General features: G+C 40.9%; 1 protein-coding gene across 3 annotated transcripts in view; it reads left to right on the top strand.

The window, feature by feature from the left end:
* The window catches only part of LOC133881386 (chromatin structure-remodeling complex protein SYD), a 35,699-nt gene extending 16,048 nt beyond the window's left edge, over positions 1-19,651 (top strand). For all 3 annotated transcript variants that reach the window (XM_062320302.1, XM_062320308.1, XM_062320315.1), the window contains exons 22-35: positions 6,439-6,555; positions 6,717-6,797; positions 7,021-7,128; positions 7,748-7,917; positions 8,512-8,590; positions 8,701-8,775; positions 10,461-10,558; positions 10,645-10,752; positions 11,513-11,570; positions 11,697-11,924; positions 12,077-13,280; positions 13,356-15,646; positions 16,197-17,090; positions 18,206-19,651. In XM_062320302.1, the coding sequence (XP_062176286.1) occupies positions 6,439-6,555; positions 6,717-6,797; positions 7,021-7,128; positions 7,748-7,917; positions 8,512-8,590; positions 8,701-8,775; positions 10,461-10,558; positions 10,645-10,752; positions 11,513-11,570; positions 11,697-11,924; positions 12,077-13,280; positions 13,356-15,646; positions 16,197-17,090; positions 18,206-19,399 (6,705 nt within the window). In that variant the 3' untranslated portion in view covers positions 19,400-19,651. The remainder of the gene's footprint in view (positions 1-6,438; positions 6,556-6,716; positions 6,798-7,020; positions 7,129-7,747; positions 7,918-8,511; positions 8,591-8,700; positions 8,776-10,460; positions 10,559-10,644; positions 10,753-11,512; positions 11,571-11,696; positions 11,925-12,076; positions 13,281-13,355; positions 15,647-16,196; positions 17,091-18,205) is intronic.
* The last annotated feature ends 1,341 nt before the right edge of the window (positions 19,652-20,992 follow it).

Raw genomic sequence — 20,992 nt, forward strand, 5'->3', positions numbered from 1 at the left:
TCCAAATTGCCTATTTGGGATGTCCCCTCCCTTGTACCATCCAGCAATGTAGAAGTTCTTGGATGTTGTTAGGCATAACCCACGAGACTCCAAAAAGGTTAAGAATCAATTGCCAGAGAATCGAAGTATACTCGCAGTGGATGAAAATGTGATTAGTCGTTTCAGACTCCTCTAGGCGTAGGAAAGGAAAGGGCCACATGTTGTAGGATTGTGGTCTTTGGTGGGTCGTATGGGTTGTCTCTAGGGTTCTTCAGGTCTTTTTCTTGTATGTCTGTTTGGGTTCTTTTGTGGGCTGTCTTGGGTGTTTTTTTTTTTTTTTTTTTTCAGGTTCTAGGGTTTTACTTTTGTGGATTTTGGCGGGTTTTGGGCTTGGGTTGCTCTTGGGGGCTTGTTTCTGGTTTTTTCTTTTGTGAGTTGGCTTTGGCTGTTCCTGTGTATATTTCCGGTGTAGTTAGGGGCGCCTTATGCTTTTTAATAAAATTTTCTTACTTATCAAAAAAAGAGAGAAGGTGATTAGTCGTTTTCTCATTCTTTTTACACAAATAACACCAATTAGCTAGAGAGAAGCCCCTCTTTCTAAGGGTATCCACTGTGAGGATTCTACCAAGTGTTGTGCACAAGAAGAAAGCAACGCGAGGAGGCGCCTTGACATTCCAAACACTTTTCCAAGGGAAAGAATTGTGCTCACTTGACTGTAATAGAGTATAAAAACTCTTCACTGTAAACCTATGGCTGCTAGAGGGAGTCCACAACAAGCTGTCCACTTCCCCCGGATGCGTCTTCGAGAAATACAAGAGACTGAAGAAAGAGTCAAAAATTCCAATTCCCAATCATGGGCAGCCCTAGTGAGACTAGGATTCCAATGAATATAGGAACTGGATAGGTCCAAATAATTAGGCACAGAGGCCTCCTAGTTTCGAGCAATGGAATATAGTTCAGGAAAAGAAAGCCTAAGTGGCTCTATTCCACACCATACAATATGCCAGAAACTAATGTGTGAACCATCCCCAACCTTGTAAGATAGAAAATTGGAAAAAGAACCCCAACCATTTCTAATATACCTCCAAAGGCTCACCCCATAAGAACCTCGAGCTTTCTCTGAGCATTAACCTCCTCTCTTGTGACCATACTTCGAATCAATCACTTGTCTCCATAAGGAATGTTCCTCATGCCCAAATCTCCAAAGCCATTTACCGAGAAAAGCCTTGTTGAATACCATCAACTTTTTGATACCCAACCCACCATTTGGAAACCAGGTCGCAAACTGTCTTCCAATTAACCAGATGTATTTTGGGATCCTCGCTTGAACCATCCCAAAGAAAATCTCACTAAAGTGCTTCAATCGCCTAGCTATACTTGCTGGCAACGGGAAGAGGGAAATAAAGTATGTAGGAAGATTGGATAACGTGCTCTTGATGAGTGTTAGATGCTCTCCCTTTGACAAGTAGATCTTTTTCCAGCTAGCCAACCTTTTTTCCATCCTCTCAACTACCCCATTCCAAATGGCTCTCGATTTGAAGGGGGCACCTAGTGGAAGACCTAGGTACTTCATGGGAAAAGAAGAAATTATACAACTGAGAATACTGGCCAGCTCCTCTATATTAGGAACCTCCTCCACTACAACTAACTCAGATTTTTGGAGGTTGATCTTCAATCCCGAAGTGGCCTCAAAACACAAGAGAATGTGATCTAGGTTATGGATATGTTCACTATTTGCATCGCACATAATAAGAGTATTGTCTGCGAACAAAAGGGGAGAAATATCGAAAGAAGAAGTGTTGATGTTGTTAGCATGGAAACCTGAAAAAAACCCCCAACCATCGCTCTAGAGAGCATCCTGCTGAGAGCATCCATGACTAGAACAAAGAGAAGAGGCGAGAGAGGGACTCCTTGGCGAAGACCTTGAGAACTCCCGAAGAAACTGTTCGGGCTACCATTAATGTAGATGGAAAAGCGAGCTGTGGAAATACAAGCAGAAATCCGCTTTCTCCATTTAGCACCAAAACCACTTTGCCTCAAAACATTATACAAAAAATCCCAATTGACGTGATCATAAGCCTTTTCCAGATCTAATTTGCACATTAGGCCAGGAACACCTGATCTCAACATGCTATCCAAGCACTTGTTGGCTATTATAATTGAATCTAGAATTTGCCTCCCACCAATAAATGCGTTCTGGCTGTTGGAAATAAGATCTTCCATCACTTGCTTCAATCTACCAACAAGGACTTTTGCCAAAATCTTATAAAAACTCCCCCACCGGGTTGATAGGTCTGAAATCCCTAACCTCAAGCTGTCCAGTCTTCTTTGGGATGAGAGCGATAAAAGTAGCATTAAGACTCTTCTCAAACTTCTCATGCTTGTGAAAGTTATGAAAGACACTCATAATATCAGCCTTAACTATAGACCAACAAGAGTGGTAAAAAGCAATAGAGAAGCCATCTGGGCTGTTATTCCCTCTTGCCCCCTTGTAACCATTCACGTTGACCTCCTCATAAGCCCAAAAGACAAACAAAAGGCAGAGGGATCAAAGTCCGATAAAGAAATAAGCTTTTCCCCCTTTTACAGCTACAACCCACTCAACAGACCTAGGGTTCGCTATAACACCAATGGGGCTTCACTGACTACCTTCAACAGCAGGCCCTGAGGCGAAAGCCTTAGCACCCAAGCCATCAACCGAACTGACTAAGCAAGCTGCTTCTCCAAATAACCTAACAACACCAGTTACACCTACACCAAATGGACCAAACAAATTTGAGCCATCTTTGTCTCCTTGCCCGTAGTTAATGAAGAAAGAGGTAAATTAGCCAACACAATATCCTCTTAAGTAGTTTTTGAAGGAGGAGGTTGAGATAACGACTTCGAAAGAGGTTTTAGGTGCAACTCCTTGGACACAGAAGCACCAGCGAGAGACCCCTTTGAAATTGCAACCCTCAATTTGTTCCGGTCAGAGCACATTTGAGATGTTGAGCCACCACCGGTAGGATTTGAAGACCTCACAATGCTCCCCTCCATGAGCAGTGCAGCTGCGAGGCATAACAAAGATCTACAAGCATAGAGGGGCCGGCAAAAGAACTCCCTCCAACCACTCTCGTCGAACGTTGAGGATCATCGGCCGAGACCACAATGCTGCGCGTTACAGTAGGTCCTCCAGGCTAACCCCAGCGAGCACCCGAGCCCTTCATCGCGTCTAAGCCCAAACCAAAATGCGCCGAGCTTGATGGCACGGTCCTATTGTTAGAGAATAAAAGAGCCGTTGCAGAATAAAAGAGTTGTTGCAACAGATCAAGAACATCTCCTTGATTTTCTCTCCAATATCTTTCCTTATTTTCCTCCCTGATTTCCTCCATGTTTTCCACTTTAATATTTCCTGATTGTGTGCCGTGATTAGTGGGATGTGCTCTCCTCTATTAGCCTATATATTCATATATTTTGTAATCAAAAGCACTCAATAAAATAAGAAGAAATGTAGTCGTTTTCTCTCCTTTGTGTTCTCTTCTTCTTCCCTTCTAATTTTTTTTACATGGTATCAGAGCCTCCAAGAGCCAATGCTCAACCAATGACCAACCCTTCCACTCCCAACTCTGCAACCCTTCCACTGCCATCTTTGTCAAGCACATTCTCTGGAGAAGCATCACTCTCCTTCATCACCATGAGATCTCCGGCTTCCTCTGTCCAACGAACGCGCCTTCTCCTTTGACAACCCAAGACGCTGACCTTCCAGTTTCCACTGATGACCCACTGCATGCGTCACCCTCCATCGACCTCAGATGCACCACTGGTCCCAGTCCCAGCCCTGCTGTAGGTCGGGTTGATGGAGTTTCTTCTTTTATTTCTCTCTCTAGTCTAAGTTTCAATGTCCTTTTTCTTTCTGCGGGAAGCGTGATTACAAAAAAAAAAAAAAAAAAAAAAGAAAAAGAAAAAGAAGAGGGCCATTGTTGGCGCACACTTAAATCTCTTGCTTGTGCTTGTGGTGCTGTTCAAAACCCAAGCTTCTTTCTCAAATCTCTTGCATGAAAAAAAAAAAGGCCCATTGTTGGCCCACTCTCAAATTTCTTGCTTTTGGTAATGTTTAAAACCCAAGCTTCTTTTTAGAGCCATTTGGCTCTTTTCTCTTAATTTCTTCTCCTTTTACTTTGGCCGTGTGGTACAGTTAAAATGCTCAGGCTTCTCTTTTCTATTTCTGGCTTTGTGGACCTGTGGTAATGTTTCCAAACCCAAGCCTTTTTTTTTTTAATTTCTTTTGGGCTTCGTGGTAATGTTCAAAACCCCAAGCCTATTTTAATTTCTCTTGGCCTATAGTTGGCCCTACTTTTGGCCTTTGAGGTACAGTTTGCAAACCCAGGCCAAAAAAGAAATAAAATGTTGATGATGATACGAAGCAGAAGACAAACTGAAAGAAGTTCCTCCCTTTAGTTTTGACGATGATCCGAAGCAAAAGACAAACTGAAGGAAGTTCCTCCCATCAGTTTGTTTGGGGGGGGGGGGGGGGGGGGGGGGTGTTAGAGAATAAAAGAGCCGTTGCAACATATCAAGAATATCTCATTGATTTTCTCTCCAATATCTTTCCTTATTTTTCTCCCTGATTTCGTCCATGTTTTCCACTTTAATATTTTTTGATTGTGTGCCATGATTAGTGGGATGTGCTCCCCTCTATTAGCCTATATATTCATATATTTTGTAATCAAAAGCACTCATTGAAATAAGAAGAAATGTAGTCGTTTTCTCTCCTTTGTGCTCTCTTCTTCTTCCCTTCTAATTTATTTTACACCTGTTACCCCTCTCCACTTGTGCGAAAGTTTTGTTTTGGGCTTGAAAGAGAACTTAGCCCAAGCACCTCTAGAGCCCATCGGAGCTTTACCTTTAGGGTCTGCATTTGAGCTCACGAGGTCATTAGAAGGAATGAAAGCCTTCGACCTAGTGACCACAGCACTCATTGGGCCTGGCTTGCTTCCTACATCACCCAGGTCTAGATCCAAATCAGTCCACTCAATACAATGATCTGCATCCATTTTTAAGCTAAACAACATCTCTATGAAGGTGCGGAAATCAAAGTTATCACCCCAAAGTCCCCTGCTCGAGCTGACTCCCCCAGTGGGAATTAGGATCTTCTTGATCACCAAATGCAAGCCTAGACGTAGACAGCCCAGCCGCAGCTTTTACCTTCGGTGCAGACACATCAAAATTACTGGATAAACCCTTCAATGATGAGGACATAGCTGGAATTTTCCTCGGTCCCACAAGTACATCCACTAACGATCTATTCCTACCCACCTCCGCCTGAGGTTTCAACACCAGCACCATTTGACTTTTACCTGTGCCCGCCCACCATATCGTGACTGAAAAAAATTGCACAACTGAACGCAGCTCTGAGGCAAAGGACCTCCATCCTTTACCATCTCTCCCTTCTGACACTAGCATGAATCCCCTTTTCTACCTCCATCGTACTCCGCCACCACCAAGAACAACCCATGGTTATTAGGGCATTGCTGGGCGAGGAAAGCTGGGAAACCAACTCTGGAGTTTCTCCAAAACTCCTTGTTCCCCTCCTCTAGAACCAACTCCTCAACAGTGGCTAACATCCAAGATATATTAACTTTACCCAAGCATAAGGATTAGATGATACCCTTGAACCTTTAAAAAACCCTTAACATTGAAGACCTACCCTCCACCGCCAAGTCAAACAATTTGGATTCAATAAGACACCACCTTGACAGCCCCATAAGAGAAGATAAAAGCTGGCATGTGCCGAAGAGAAAGCGAGAAACATGGTAGAGTTAGAAATAGTGATAGCTGCAAGGTAACTCCAATGGATTTTTAACATTTTTTTATTTTTAATTTTTTTATTTTTTTTTTCGCAAAATAAAAAGAGTAAAAATTAATTGTTAGAGTTACTCCATGTTAGTGGTTGCCTGGTGTTGCCTGGTGGCAGTCACGGCGTTGGTTGTGCCAGACAATCTTGGCGGCCAGCACGTGGCAACTGGCAACAGGACGGATTAGGGGGCTGCCAGACAGGCGTGGCAGCCATTGTGAGGCCGCCTGGCGGCCAATGGTCCTGGCGGCCACTTCGAGACTGCCAGAAGGTGGCCACCACCAACATGGGTCAGGTGGACACCAGTGGCTGCCATGCCAGCCTCTATTTTCTTTTAATTTTTATTTGTTTTACATGTAACAAAACAATATCTACACCTGAAAAAGTTATACGTAGGCAGTTTCAACACCTGAAAAAAGTGTTCATGTTATTTTTTGAAAAGTGTGTTACTGGTGGAGGGCCACATATGAAAATCCATCTGGATAACTGACATTTGAGAAGAGTTTTCAGCTTTTGAGAAGCAAAAACTATTTTCCGTCTTTAGCAGTTTAATTTACTGTCATTCTGTTATGGAAATCATTCTAATTTGTTAATGTTGCATCCTGAACTGGTTTTTTTTTTGGTAGGTTGAAAATCAACTGCCTGAAAAGATTGAGAGACTTATAAGATGTGAGGCGTCTGCATATCAGAAGCTTTTGATGAAGAGGGTGGAAGAAAATCTTGGTTCTATTGGAGCTTCAAAGGTTTTTTTTTTTTTTTTTAATAGTACATTATACTCTCAATTTACTGCTTTCATTTTTTCCCTTTCTGTTTTTATTTTCATGTTGACTATGGAACTCTGATAGACTAAGAATGACATAACTACCATTATATACTCTTAACATTGAATGCTCAACTTTCTCAGGCTCGAACTGTGCACAACTCTGTTATGGAGCTCCGTAATATATGCAATCATCCATATCTCAGCCAGATTCACGCAGAGGAGGCATGCCCTTTCCTTATCTATTTAAGATCTGGCTGGTTCTCAAAAAGAATGGGGGAAGGGAGAAGAAAACAAAATGTTGAGAAATAGCATTTGTTGCCAAGCTTGGTTAAGCACTTTCCTTTCCTTCATTCTAAGAGGCCAACCAAAACTTAAAGCCTTTATGTTTCAGTCTCCATTGTTTGCCTATATTGGTTTGAGCCTAATGTTAGCTTGCGTTTTGTAGGTTGATCGTTTAATACCCAAGCATTATCTGCCACCAATTATTAGACTATGTGGGAAGCTTGAGATGCTAGATCGGTTACTACCCAAACTTAAAGCAACAGATCATCGGGTATGATATCCTTAATATTTTCTTACAATATAAGTTATAGTAGTTGGGAGAATTTGATGCTCATTGAATTTTTAGTTCTGAATTGTTCATCTTATATGATTTTTCGTGAGGCATTTTCCCCTTTGCTGTCACTGTTATTTAATTTAATTTTTTTTATTAAAAATAAATTTATACACAATATTCTGGAGCATTTACATTTTTGATGTTTAAATTGTTTAGTGGGGTACTATGATCCCAAGTATTACATATATACCTGTGGTCTTTATGTTAAATCAATATTTTATCTTTAAATTTATTTTGTAATATTAAAGTTAAAAATCAAGGTAAAAAAAGAAAATGACTGTCTGTGTTGCGTTTAGTTTGATAATTGTATGCAAGATCAAAAGAATTGTTGATCAATTCAAAGATATACATGTGCCATTAGTACTTTGCCTTCCCCCCCATCCCCCCCAATGTCAAAGTAAGTTTTCTGGTTCTGCCCCTAATGTGAAGCATTCTATTACGTGAATGGGATATCATGCCCCAAGCTCAAGTACCTTCTCTTCCTATTTAGCAATTATTTTTGGTAGGATGTCATGCTATAAGTTGAGGGCTTTAACTGGAACTTATAATGTTGCAGGTTCTTTTCTTTTCCACAATGACTAGGCTGCTTGATGTTATGGAGGAATATCTCAACTGGAAGCAATATCGATACCTTCGGTTGGACGGGCATACATCTGGGGGTGATCGTGGTGCCCTTATAGACATGTTCAACCAACAAGTTTCTCCCTATTTTATATTTCTGCTCAGGTAATGATTGATGTCAACCAACAAATTCTGGGCACTTCCTGCTTCTTTCTAATACATTCTACTTTACTGGGTGTGGCAGTGCACTAGGTAACATTGGAATTTTGCCCCGGGGGGGTGGGGGGGGGGGGGGGGTGGCGTTGGAGCCTTAATTCAGTTTTAAGGCATCATCCCTCTCTTGATATTTTGCTGTTGGAGGTGGTACAATAAGGTATTGACGTTGGAGGGAGGTAGGCAATAGAGTGTTGACATTGGAGGGAGAGTGGGAGGGTGTCAATTGTAATATAACTGTTGGGCACCTGTAAGAGCCTGTGGTTGGCAGACTTTAAAATGCTTGCAGGCCTTGGACCTGGTTCAGTCGGTAGAAGCTTGTGGTAGGAATTGTGGTTTAAATGATTAGCAGTTGTCCCCTGCTTTCCCAGATCTCAGCTACCTATATATGCTTCCCCGTAAATTTGGCTATCTACTAGTTTCATTCCTCTTGTACCACTGATCCGTACCGTCCCCAAAATGAATATAGAAAGCTCTGATGTACTGTGTGTGTGGGTAGCATGTGTTTGTTTAGTTTGAAACTGACATTTAGATATGTGGTTTTAGCATTCGAGCTGGTGGTGTTGGAGTGAATCTTCAAGCTGCTGATACAGTGATCATCTTCGATACTGACTGGAATCCGCAGGCAATATATAAATTACTGTTCCTTGATTTGTTTGTCAAGATGATACTGTGTAATGGAGATTCTGAAGCTGGTTATCTATTCTTTTTTTTTTTTTTTTGGCATATTGTCAGGTTGATCTGCAAGCGCAGGCAAGGGCTCATAGGATTGGCCAGAAGAGAGATGTGCTTGTTCTTCGATTTGAAACTGTAAGTAGTTTTCCCATTGGATTAACATGTCAAACTTAGTAATCTTAAGAAAGAAACAAAACGTCCTTTCTACTTTTTCTTTTTCTTTAAGATGGAGTTAGTTTGGCCCCAAGATGTAGAAAGAGAGACATTTGAACTAATGACCTCTGCCTCATGAGACGTGTTTCCCAGCAGATTGTGTACCCCTTGGGCTATAATTCTTTTTGTTATCTTGAGCTATATATTTCAATTTGAAGAGGCTGGATACCTAGGTTCATGATACTGTATTATTGACATGGGAAAAATGCATTGTTCCTTGTAGTTTTGCTTACCCTAGGGAGTGATTAATCACTTTTCAAACCCCAATGAGCTATTTGTCAAAACTTCAAACCACGGAGACTAAAAATGCAATTTTTCCTATTGATATTAGTAAACCTGCATATTGGATCTCAGGGTAAGTGATGCAGGTCTTACTGCAATTTCCATCTCTTTTGACTTAGATAGGGTTAAGGATGCTCCACCCCCCCCCCCCCCCCCCCCTCTCCCTCCCTTTCTAATACACACACACACAAGAAAAATCGTCAGAAACATAACCTCCTACATAGATTCTCAAAAATTAGGAACTAAGTTTATTTGCTGTTGCTGGTACACTAACAATGTTGCCCCTGTCAGACTTCCATGTAGCAGTAAAGCATCTAGCCTTATGGCATAGTGTTCTTTTAAAACCTGTCTGTACACTTTATGTTTCATATTGTGTTAATCTATTGGATTATATGTTTACTCATTGTTTTGGGGATTTGTGGTTTATATTTTTCCTTGCAACTATTATTGTTATTTATTGGTCAGAGGATGTTAGGTAGTACTTTTTTGCTTGGGCTGACAATAATATCATAAACATTGTTAATGAGATCCCTAGGACGCTGATGATACTATGTAATAGTTCTAATACTTGAATGACCTAATCTAGCTAGTCATCTGCTGCTTTATTCATTACCTTATCTTGGCCTGGGTGGAGTAATTTCATGGACAAATGTCTGTTTTGTTCTTAAACAGGAATGCAAATTTGCTTCATCTTCCTATTTTTTGAAATCTTTCTCTTTTCTACAAATATTTAGCTCTTCTAAACTAGTTTATAGTATCCTTGTGGCATGCCTTTGGTTTTTTTCTTTTCACTTTACTTTTCTCTTTGGTATTTATTTTGTATGTACTTTAAAGCAGTAGAGAAGTCGGTCTAAAGTTGAACTGTGCCACTTGTCGCTTGAACTATCTGAATACCTCTGAAGATGATTTCTTAACAGTTAATGATCCAATCACTTTTTTACTGTAAGACCTTTAGTTTTGAACTTCACAGGCCTTTCAAAATTCTACTAATTCCTTGTTTTTTCTGTTATGTTGTTTCCATGCTACTTTTGTGTGTTAAAGAGAACTGAACTCTGGTGTCAGCTTGGTTGGATGCTGAATAATTTGTCTTCAATTAATGGGCTTTACTATCATTACGTTTTGGATTTGGACGATATAAATAGGGAGCAAAATTAATGAGTTGGAAAGGAGATATAAAATTTTGGATGCTAGAATAATAATAAGATATGGTGTCTTCAAAAGATTTGTATGTTTAGATCCCTGGATTTGCAAGTTCCTTGTAGGATATGTTAAGTTTTCCCTAAAATATCTAACTCATCTTGAACAACCATATATTCTGTAATAAGGTCCAAACTGTTGAAGAACAAGTCAGAGCTGCGGCTGAGCACAAACTGGGAGTTGCTAATCAAAGCATTACTGCTGGTTTCTTTGACAATAATACAAGGTTAGTTAGAATATTTGAGATGCAGAAGCTTGCAGCTTAGATTTCCAAGCCATTTCAATCTGTTTTTGACAAGTTCTTTATAACAGTGCCGAAGATCGAAGGGAATACTTGGAGTCTCTCCTCCGGGAGAGTAAGAAAGAGGAAGCTGCACCTGTATTAGATGACGATGCTCTAAATGATCTCATAGCCCGCAGGTAAATCTTGTTATGCATTAGTTATCTGTCTGCACTTGATTTAGATGTGACTGGTTACTGATGATGAGACAATAGGCTCCACTGGAGCCATTATTTGTGTGTTAGCATTAATGTGGAACATGTCCACCTTGGTTGAAAATGACAGTTTGGTGGTTGTGGCTGCAAATCCTCTGGATAAGGGTTCTTAATAGATGAATGCATCTTTCCCGTTATCCAGTTTCCCTAATCAAAAGAAGAAACCCTTGCACCAATGAGCAACTGGTATTTCGCCTTTCTACTCCATCTTAGGCCTTATATACTGTTGGTACTCCCAAGCCACTGTGTTCCACTCCATAAACTCAAAGGCACTGGGTAACACGTATAGTCTTTGGCTCGTCCCCTTCTGCTATGCGCACTTGATAATAGCCCGACCTCAAGTCAAGCTTGGTGAAGTACCTTGCACCCCCAAGTTGGTCAAATATAGGGTAAAGTTGTAGCGGATCAAATGGTGTAGGAAATTTTGCAAGTGAAAGGATTATAATTTTGGATTTGAATTTTGATGGACTTAATAATACTGTATGATGTATTTATGCCATTGTTCTCTGCTAATGTGTTTTTGCTTATTGCCCTGACTTTGTTGATCTGCTTTCGAGGTTATAATAGCCATCTATTTTGGTTTGTTTAAACCGTAACTTGCCCCCCCCCCCCTTCCGCTTCTCTCCCGGATTAATAAAATCTTAGATTTATGGTCAATGATTTGATGATTATCTTGTGTTGGCAGTGAGTCAGAGATTGATGTTTTTGAATCGGTTGACAAACAAAGGCAGGAGAAAGAGATGGTATGGATATTTGCGTTTGCACCAAGGCTGTCTCTGTTTTTGATTTTGGGCTGCACTAAAATTCTTGGATATTAGCGTTGCGGCTTGTATATTGCAATGACTTACAGAACTTCTAAATTTCTGCAGGCAACATGGAAGTCGTTATGTGAACAGGAGATGGATGGTTTGGATCCTGTGCCTCCCCCACATTCTCGCCTTGTAACAGATGATGATTTGAAAGAATTTTATGAAGCAATGAAGATATTTGAAGTGCCAAGGGCTGGGGTGGTATCTAATGTTGGGATAAAGCGGAAGGGCGAGTATCTTGGGGGCCTTGATACTCAACATTATGGAAGGGGCAAACGGGCTAGAGAGGTTTGTTGATTATGTTTGATAAGCGTAATTTGAGTGTGTGCTTACTTCAGTTGCCTCCTTGCCTTGATCTATATATATATTGCACTGCCATAGCCTTTCCAGTTGATTGAGAATTTTGAATTCTTTTAAAAAGTTTGTTTTTGATTTTGTAGGTGCGTTCCTATGAAGAGCAATGGACAGAAGAGGAATTTGAGAAGATTTGTCAGGTTGACTCTCCTGAATCTCCCAAACCAAAGGAAGAAGTGATAGAGGCAAAGTTGCCAATAGATGCTGATAGGTCTATGGAGGCTATTGTTAAAACAGAATTACCTGCTCCAATCCCGCTGCCCCCACCACTACCCTCTGTGGAGCCTCCACCTTTGCAGCAAAGCAAGGAGATAACACCACCTTCTAGACGGGGCCGAGGAAGGCCAAAGAGAGCAACATCAGATAAATTGCCAGCTTCCACGGTTCCTCTAGCATCTCCTGAACCAGGCAAACTGACCAATATAACATCTGGTCCTGATTCTATCAATGTGAAGGTTAGCAGTGAAACAGTGCATCATACTGGTGCAGGGATTGCTCCTAGCTCTCAGCCTGCCATCATTATACCTTCTATTATGCCTGGCTCTGAATTGACCGTTGCTTCCCCTTCTGTTTCCATCCAAGTAAAAGGACAAGGTCGGAAAACTCAAAGTGGTGTGGAAGCACCCCGGCGAAGGGGAAAGAAACAGGGGCTGGTATCACCTGCTGTTCCTGGTTTAGTTGCCCCTGATCTAAAAATAAATGAGCAAGCACAAAGTAAACCCATGAATCCATCTGGGAGTGAAGCCATTGCAATGAGTGGAAGTATATCTGACATCCCCACTGCCCACACTCCAGATTGTTTGCCTGGTTCTGCTGCCTTAAAATGTATCACCGGAGCTGATCAGCATTCTGGCGTAGGGATTGCTGTGAATTCTCAGTCAACCCATCCTTTCCCTTCTGTTTCTCCAGTTTCTGAATCCAGCCCTCCTTGTCCTTCTGTCCCTATGGAAATTAAAGGGCAAAGTCGAAAGACTCAGAGTGGAGTAGGAGCACCCCGGCGTAGGGGAAGGAAACCGGCAACAGCATCGCTTGCAGTTCCAAATGTGTTGGCTGGTCAGAATTTAAAACCAAGTACCAATTCACTGGATAAATCTGGTGATTCAGAGCAGAGCAAGAAAGAGAATAATGCTCAGGAAATGACAAATATTGTCCAGGAGCAAGCATGTCATGCGCCTGATGGCGTACCTGGTCAGGGTAAAGAATCAACTGAACTATCAGATGATTTAGCCCGAAGCAAGCAGATAATAACAAGTCCATCAACAATGCAAGAAAGTGCTTCCAGATCCCCAGGTAGGTACTACGCTTTTAAAAGTTGATGACATTGTTGCACCACATATATTTATGGATGATTTCAAACTTGTGCAGGGGCTGCCTTGGGACAGTGTCAAAATACTGATGTGTGTGAGAAGCAATCTGTGACAATGGAAGTTTCATCTGAAAATGTCTCGTTGAAAACAAAAATTAGTGAGCTTCCGAGGAGTGAAGGAGGGGTTGTCCCATGTGAACCAGTATTAAGTCAGACCGTCATCGAGGTGATAAAGAACCACAGTTCAGAGGATGGAAGTCATCCAATTGTGTCATCTTCAAATGCTGCAACTCCAGTTTTTGGTCGTCCTGCTGATTCTTTTCCTGTCTCTCCTACTATGGAAGGCGTCAGTAAGACTCTGCCTAATGTTGCTGCCAAGATTGCTCCTAGCTCTCAGTCAGCCCTGTCGTACTCTTCTGTTGCTCCAGTCTCTCAATCTATCCCTTCTTGCCCTTCAGAACCTATGCAAGTCAAAAGGCAAGTTCGTAAGACTCCAGCCAGAGTAGAGGCACCGCGGCGTAGGGGAAGGAAACAGACTCCAGTAGTACCTGCTATTCCTGATGGTTCAGCTACTCAGGATCCTAAATCAAGTCTACAATCACAGAATAGATCTGGGGATTCATTGGGAACTAAAGCAATTTCCTTGAGAAGTAAGCAAGGGACTGATTCACAGGAACTGATGAATGTTATTCAAGCTCAAGCATGTGAAGTCCAGTCACCTGGTGGTTTAGCTGGTCATGATCCAAAAAGAAAAGAGCGATCAGCCAATGCTGGCCAAAATAAGCAGACAAAGCTTGACATTGGTGCTGGAACCTCAGATAAGATCCCCCTTTTAGGCCGAATTCAGACTGCTGATGTAAATGATGTTGCTCGTGTGATGAAGGAGGTCTTTTCGGGAACTGTCCCGTCAAAAACTAGAGTTCTAGAGTCTTTTGGAAGCGAAGGAAGGGATGCCTCAAAATTAGCTGTATCAAGTAAATTCTTAGTGGAGATGGCCAAAATCCATAGTCCAGAGGATAAAGCATGTTCAGCAATGCCAACTATGGAAACAGCAGCTCGAGCTTTTGTTGAAAAACAGCCTGAGACTAAAGCTGATGCGAAAGTAGAAGATGCCAATGCTCCTGTTATGAGTGAGACCCTTGTTCCCCTGACTAATGAAGGCAAACCTCAAAGCAATTCTGTTGCGGGCACTGTTCAAAAGATTGAAGATTCAGGACAGCTTTCTAATGAAAACTCAACTACGCCAAGTATAATGGAGAGCATTTGTGCATCTTCTCTCACTGCTGGCCAGAAAGATGTTGATCATTGCCAGAGAGCACCTCCGGATGGTGATCTAGCTGGATTTATTAGAGGGGCCTCTAGCGACCAGGTGGATTCATCTTTGGCATGTCCTGGTGAAGTGGAGCCTCCTATTGGAGTCAGTGATAATTCTGGAAACAAATCCAACTCTTCTTTGAAAGAGTCTCCAAGTTCATCTCCTGTTGATCCTAGTGGCCTTGTATGTCCCACAATTTCCCCAAAGACTAATGATGCTGGTGATAATCCTGAAACTATCTCATCTGTTCCAACAAATCCAGATGATCCAGACATGGTGAAGTCTCCTGGTATGACTGAGAGTGGTTCTGGAAATAAAATGGAGGCTTTTGTTAAAGTGCATATGAGGTCATCTAATGAGTTTAACAGCCCTGAAGGTCTTAGAGTTTCAACAAAATCTGACGATGTTGGTGATCATCTTACAGTGACGTCACATATTCCGGCAGCTCCAGATCATACTGGCTCAGAAGTGGCTCCTGATGTGGTTGAGACACAGAATAATTCTGGGAAAAAAACAGAATGTGCTGAAAAAGAGTCTCCAGACATTTATAATTTTAGTGGGAGTGTTTCTGACAATTTAGACATGGCTTCTGCGGAAGCTAAAGCTACTGAATGCTCCAGTGAAGCTGTTGTTGAGGGCTTGGAAACTTCCCAAAAAGACATTGATCTTGGAGCTGTTCTTGGTCCAGCTGATACTGTCCGGGGGTATAGTACTGTCACTTCAGATGAGACTCCTTCTGACAAGGGCCAATGGGATGCTCAACAGAGCGGTAGTAAAGCTCAAGGGGAACCTAGGTTGGAAACTGTGCGCTCAGTTGTTCCTGAATCTACTAATGCTGAGCTTGTTCCAAAAGATCATGTTGGCCAACTGCCACCAGAAATGCCAAGTTCTGTGGGTGATTGTGTTGAAGTTTGCAATATGGAAGTGGACCCATCTGAGGGTTTGTCTGAGAAGGATCCAGTTGGAAGCACAGTACCACTGGACGTGTTAGAATGTCCTGAAGCTGAGATGGGTGATGGAATTGATACATCTCAGGTTGGTGGGACTTTGCCAAATTTTAGTACTATATATCATAACTTGAAATCCTTGAAATAAATTGTCTTAACTATGTACAGTCATTTTGAAAACCAGTAGGCTTGTCCGATTTAAAATTATTGGTGTGAAGTTATTTTAAGAAATCCAAATTGATCCAGAAAAAAGATGATAAATCGTATACAAATATAGAGAAACCATTTTAGAGAATGAAAAATGAAGTTACAGAATCATACTATATGTTTCTTCCATTTTTAATACAAGAGGTAAAGGCAATAATAATAAATCTTTTTTACAAACTTTGAATTATAATAAAAATCAAATATCTTACAATATATTAAATGTACATCAAAACAATAAATACTGTTTAATGCTTCTGTTACAAGCGAGTAATATAAACATTGAATTTACTTCATTTTTTCTTTTCTTTTGATGGGTAAGATTTGAACCTATTGCCTATCTCATACCTGATCCACTCATTTGTCTCCTGAGCTAAGGCTCAAGTGCATTTTTGTCACTTACTGATTTGTTGTGTCTAATATGTATATCTCAGGTTGGTGGGGTTTTGCCAGAAGGAAATATGTCAGAAAACATTGATCTGCCTTTATCATCCATAGTTAGAGAGGAAAAAGAGGGTGACACCTCCAATATGGGTCCAGTTAGCAGCTCAGTTGCCCTGGAGGACTCAAAACGATCTGAAGCTGAAGCTGATGATCAAATGAATGTTACTCAGATTTGTGGGATTGTGCCCGAAAATATTTCAGAAGACATGGATCTGCCTCAATGTCTCTCAGCTACAGAGGTTGAAAATATTGAGGGCTTTTCTGAGAAGGGCCCAGTTGGCAGCATAGTGGCAATGCAGGGATCAAAAAGTTCTAAATCTGAAATAGATGACCAAATGGATGCTTCTCAGGTTCATAAACTTGTGGCAGTCGATGCTTCAGAAAAAGTGGGTTTGCCTGTCTGTTCTTCAGCAACCAAGAGTGAAAATGTTGAGGATTCATCCAAGAAAAGTGCTGTTGACAGCTCAGAAGCAGTGAATGAATCAAAAGGGTCTGAAGCTGAAGAGGGTAATCGAATAGATGTTTCTCAGCACAGTTTGCTTATGCCCAAAAGTATATCAGAAGCCGTGGTTCGGCCTTCCTCTTCCTTAGCAAAAGAGGACAAAAAGATCGAGGACTTACTTGTCAAGGTTCCAGTTACTAGCTCAGTACCACGGGAGGAAACCAAAGGTTCTGAAGTTGAAATGGGTGATCAAATGGATGAATTGCAGACTGGTTTGATTGCTCCAGAAAATACAGTTTTGGACCTGCCTTCATCTTCTTTAGGGACAGAGGAAGAGGGGACTGAGGTTTTCTTGGAGAAGGGTCCAGTTAGCAGCTTAGCACCACTGGAGGAATCAATTTGTTCTGAAGCTGAGATGGATGACAGAATTAATGTATCTCAGGTTGGTGATCTTTTGCCACATATTCATATAAATCATAACTATAAATCCTTTTAAATATTTGTCTGTAACTTTGTATCTTAATTTTAAAACCCAATGGGCTTAACTGTCTAAATTATTGGAGTATAGTTATTTTTACAAATCCAAATCATTCAAGAAAAGTTTAGAGCTTGTTTGGTGAAGTTTTCAGAAAGTGTTTTTGAGTTTTGGGTTTTGAAAAAGTGAAAATTGAGAAGTGTTTTTGGTGGGGGCCACATTTAAAAAACTGTTGTATGTGGGGTTCATAAAAGAAAATTCATTTAGTAAACTGGGAAGTGTTTCTAAAAAGCAAAAAACTAAGTATTTTCAAAAAATGAAAGAAATAATTTTTTGGTCCTGTTGGATGTTGGCCTCCTTGGGTGGTGACCACTCCTCATCTGTGAGGTGTGGAGGCTGCTTCTAGATAGATCCGGTGGTCACTGCAGTGGCTGCCAGATAGTTCCGACAGCCCTGGGGTGGCTGCCGCATAGATCTAGTGGCCATCATGGGGTTGCCAGACAGATCGGTGGCCGCCACAGATCTGGTGGTTAGTGCAGGCTGCCATGCAGCTGGCGTGGCTGTAATAAATTTTTCAAGCAGGCACGTTATAACTCTTGTTAAAGTGGAGAGCTAAACCACTTTTGAGAGTGAAATATAAGTTTACAATGATTTTACAACGTATTGCTTCTATTTTTAGTACTTTAGTTAAAAATTTTACTTGTCAAAATTTTTTTAGTGCATTTGGTAAAAGTAGATTTTTTTTCTTCTTTTTAACAAAAGTTCAATGTCCTCTCTTGTATCTTCTACACAAAAACTTTCAGTATCTTAAATTTACATGTGAATAAATTGAGTAACAAACATTCATTTGAAATAAAATGCCTAGCAATATCTTAAAGGTACAAAAAAAGGGTCAGTATTTTTTAAAATTTGTTTTTTGTTACTTATAATATATATATATTTTTTTATGACTTTCCTGTGATAATCTTGGTAGGATTAGTATCTAGTAGGTATCCCATCCCTGACTATATTTGCCTCCTGAGCAAGGCCCAAGTTCCTTTCTCTCACTTATTGATTTGATCTTGCTATTTTGTATATCTCAGGTTGTTGGGATTTTGCCACTAGAAAATAAATCAGAAAACATTGATATGCCTTCATCTTCCATAATGGTAGAGAAAAGAAGTGAGGACTCTGATGTGGGCCCAGTTGGCAGCTCAGTAGCAGTGGAGGAATCGAAGGGATGCAAAGCTGAAATGGATGATGGAATGACTGTGTCTCAGGTGCCAGGAAATGCTTCAGAAAACATGGATCTGGCTCAATGTTCCTCAGCAACAGAGGGTGAAAACATTGAGGGCTTATCTGAGAAGGGTCCAGTTGGCAGCTTTGTAGCAGTGGAGGAATCAAATGATCAAGTGAATGTTTCTCACGACTGTGGGGTTGTGCGAGAAGAAAATATATCAGAAGACATTCATATGCCTTCGTCTTCCATAGGGACTGAGGAAGAAAAGCTTGAGGACTCCTCTGTGCCAGAAGAAAATATGTCAGAAGACATTCTTATACCTTCGTCTTCCATAGGGACTGAGGAAGAAAAGGTTGAGGACTCCTCTGTGCGAGAAGAAAATATATCAGAAGACATTCATATACCTTCCTCTTCCATAGGGACTGAGGAAGAAAAGGTTGAGGACTCCTCTGTGCGAGAAGAAAATATATCAGAAGACATTCATATACCTTCCTCTTCCATAGGGACTGAGGAAGAAAAGGTTGAGGACTCCTCTGTGCGAGAAGAAAATATATCAGAAGACATTCATATACCTTCGTCTTCCATAGGGACTGAGGAAGAAAAGGTTGAGGACTCCTCTGTGCGAGAAGAAAATTTATCAGAAGACATTCAGCTGCCTTCATCTTCCATAGCGACTGAGGAAGAAAAGGTAGAGCACTCCAATATCAGTCCCGTTGCCAGCTCAGTAACACTGGAGGAATCAAAAGGATCTGAAGCTCAGGTTTGTGAGACTGTGCCAGAAAATGTCTCAAAAACCTTGGATCTGCCTGCGTGTCCCTCGGCAACAGAGGGTGAAAATATTGAGGGCTTATCTGAGAAGGGTCCAATTGGCAGCTTAGTCGCAACGGAGAAATCAAATGACTCTAAACCTGAAATTAGTGATCAGATGGATGCTTCTCAAACCCCAGGTTCATCAGCAACAGAAAGTGAAAATGTTGAGGATTTATCCGAGAAGGGTGCGGTTGCTCGCTCAGAAGCAGTGGATGAATCAAATGGGTCTCAAGCTGAGAGGGTATAAATGTAGGATTTTCTTGTACAGTTTTGTTGTCATTTCCTGCTGATATCAATTGGTTCTATGGCATCTCAAATTACACCATATGGTAATTATGAAATTTTATTGCCCTGTATTTAAGTTATTACTTGCTTTCCAGTTATATGTAGATCGAGTATCGTTAAATGTAAAACGAATCTAGCCAACCCTTCAGGGCCTTTATATGGGCTCTCTTCATTTATGCGTTTCTTTTATCTGTCAAAATTATCATTCTCGACAGCTTCTTGTACGCGATATACTCGCGCAATCGACGGTTTCTTTATTTCTTTATTTTTAATTCGATGAGGGGAAGGGAAAAAGGAAAATTACAACATAAGTAAACAAAATAGAGAATAACTTCTTGAAGGACATGACATAAACCAAGTTCTTTATACCCTCCAATAGAAACCAACCAAGTCAGCTTGCAACGCCAAAACCCATTAGAACTAAAACACTGGATGATTTCTTCTGTTCTTAAGAGAAACCCGTATGTACCGGAGCCTCGTTCCCTCCTCCTCCTCCTCCTCTGTCAGCCATATTACTGTCGTCCGGCTTCCTACTCTTACATCAAATTTTCCTTTGCTGGCTGGGCACGCTGATTATTTTTACTCATTGAGTTGAAACTTATCTGGGTTTGCATTTTCTTGTTGACTTCTCTCATATTCTCACACTGGTACAATTCTTCTGCAAAAAATCTCATTTGGGCATGGGGGTGTTGTACTGATTTCCATGTCAAATTCATGCATTTAACTCTCTTTATTTGACGAGATCTGCCTCGTTGCCAGTGGGGAGTGATATCCCTTTCAATTCTTGGTTTGAAAAAAGGGTCAAACTTTTGTAATGAAGAACAAGACTGTTATAGTTATTGCTATGGCTGACAAAGAAGAAGAAGAAGGAAAACGGGGCGGTGGAAGAAGGGGAATGGGGGAAAAGTGACGTCGATTTTCTTGAAGGGAGAATGGGTATCGGTAGATGGTTAAAAAGAGAGTAATGCTACATGTCATACCCATGTCCCTCTTGTGTCCCTCTAAAAATGAGGTGGCTTTTAAAATTACCATTGAGCTTGTGATTGATCAAAATTGAATTTTGATCACATGGTGATTTTAAAAGCCACATCACTTTTAGAGGGACACAAGAGGGACATGGGTATGACGTTTAGCATTACTCTTAAAAAGATGGGTTTGTCTTAAGAGAATAGAAGAAATCATTTAGTGTTTTCATCCTATTGGGTTTTGGTGTTACAAGATGACTTGGTTTGCTACTATTGCAGGGCACAAATTACCTGATTTATGTCAGGTCCTTATAGAAGTTAATTCTCAATAAAATATGGGTGAACAATCCAAATAACAGCCACGATATAACCAGAAGTTGGTGCAACTTCCAAAGAACAAAGAACCAAGAGGAAATGGATCAAATAAATAACCCGATTCATTAAGAGAACAAGGGCGGCCACTAAGGACTACTGTAGAGGCAATACAAAAGGCTCTGAAAGGAGACCTTCTGAAATCCTTGCAAGTAGAGATATAAATAAATCAACATTGAAAAATGCTAGATCAGAGACGCCGACGAGCAGTCAAACCA

This window comes from Alnus glutinosa, chromosome 1 (genome assembly GCF_958979055.1).
Source record: "Alnus glutinosa chromosome 1, dhAlnGlut1.1, whole genome shotgun sequence".
Lineage (NCBI taxonomy): Eukaryota > Viridiplantae > Streptophyta > Magnoliopsida > Fagales > Betulaceae > Alnus > Alnus glutinosa.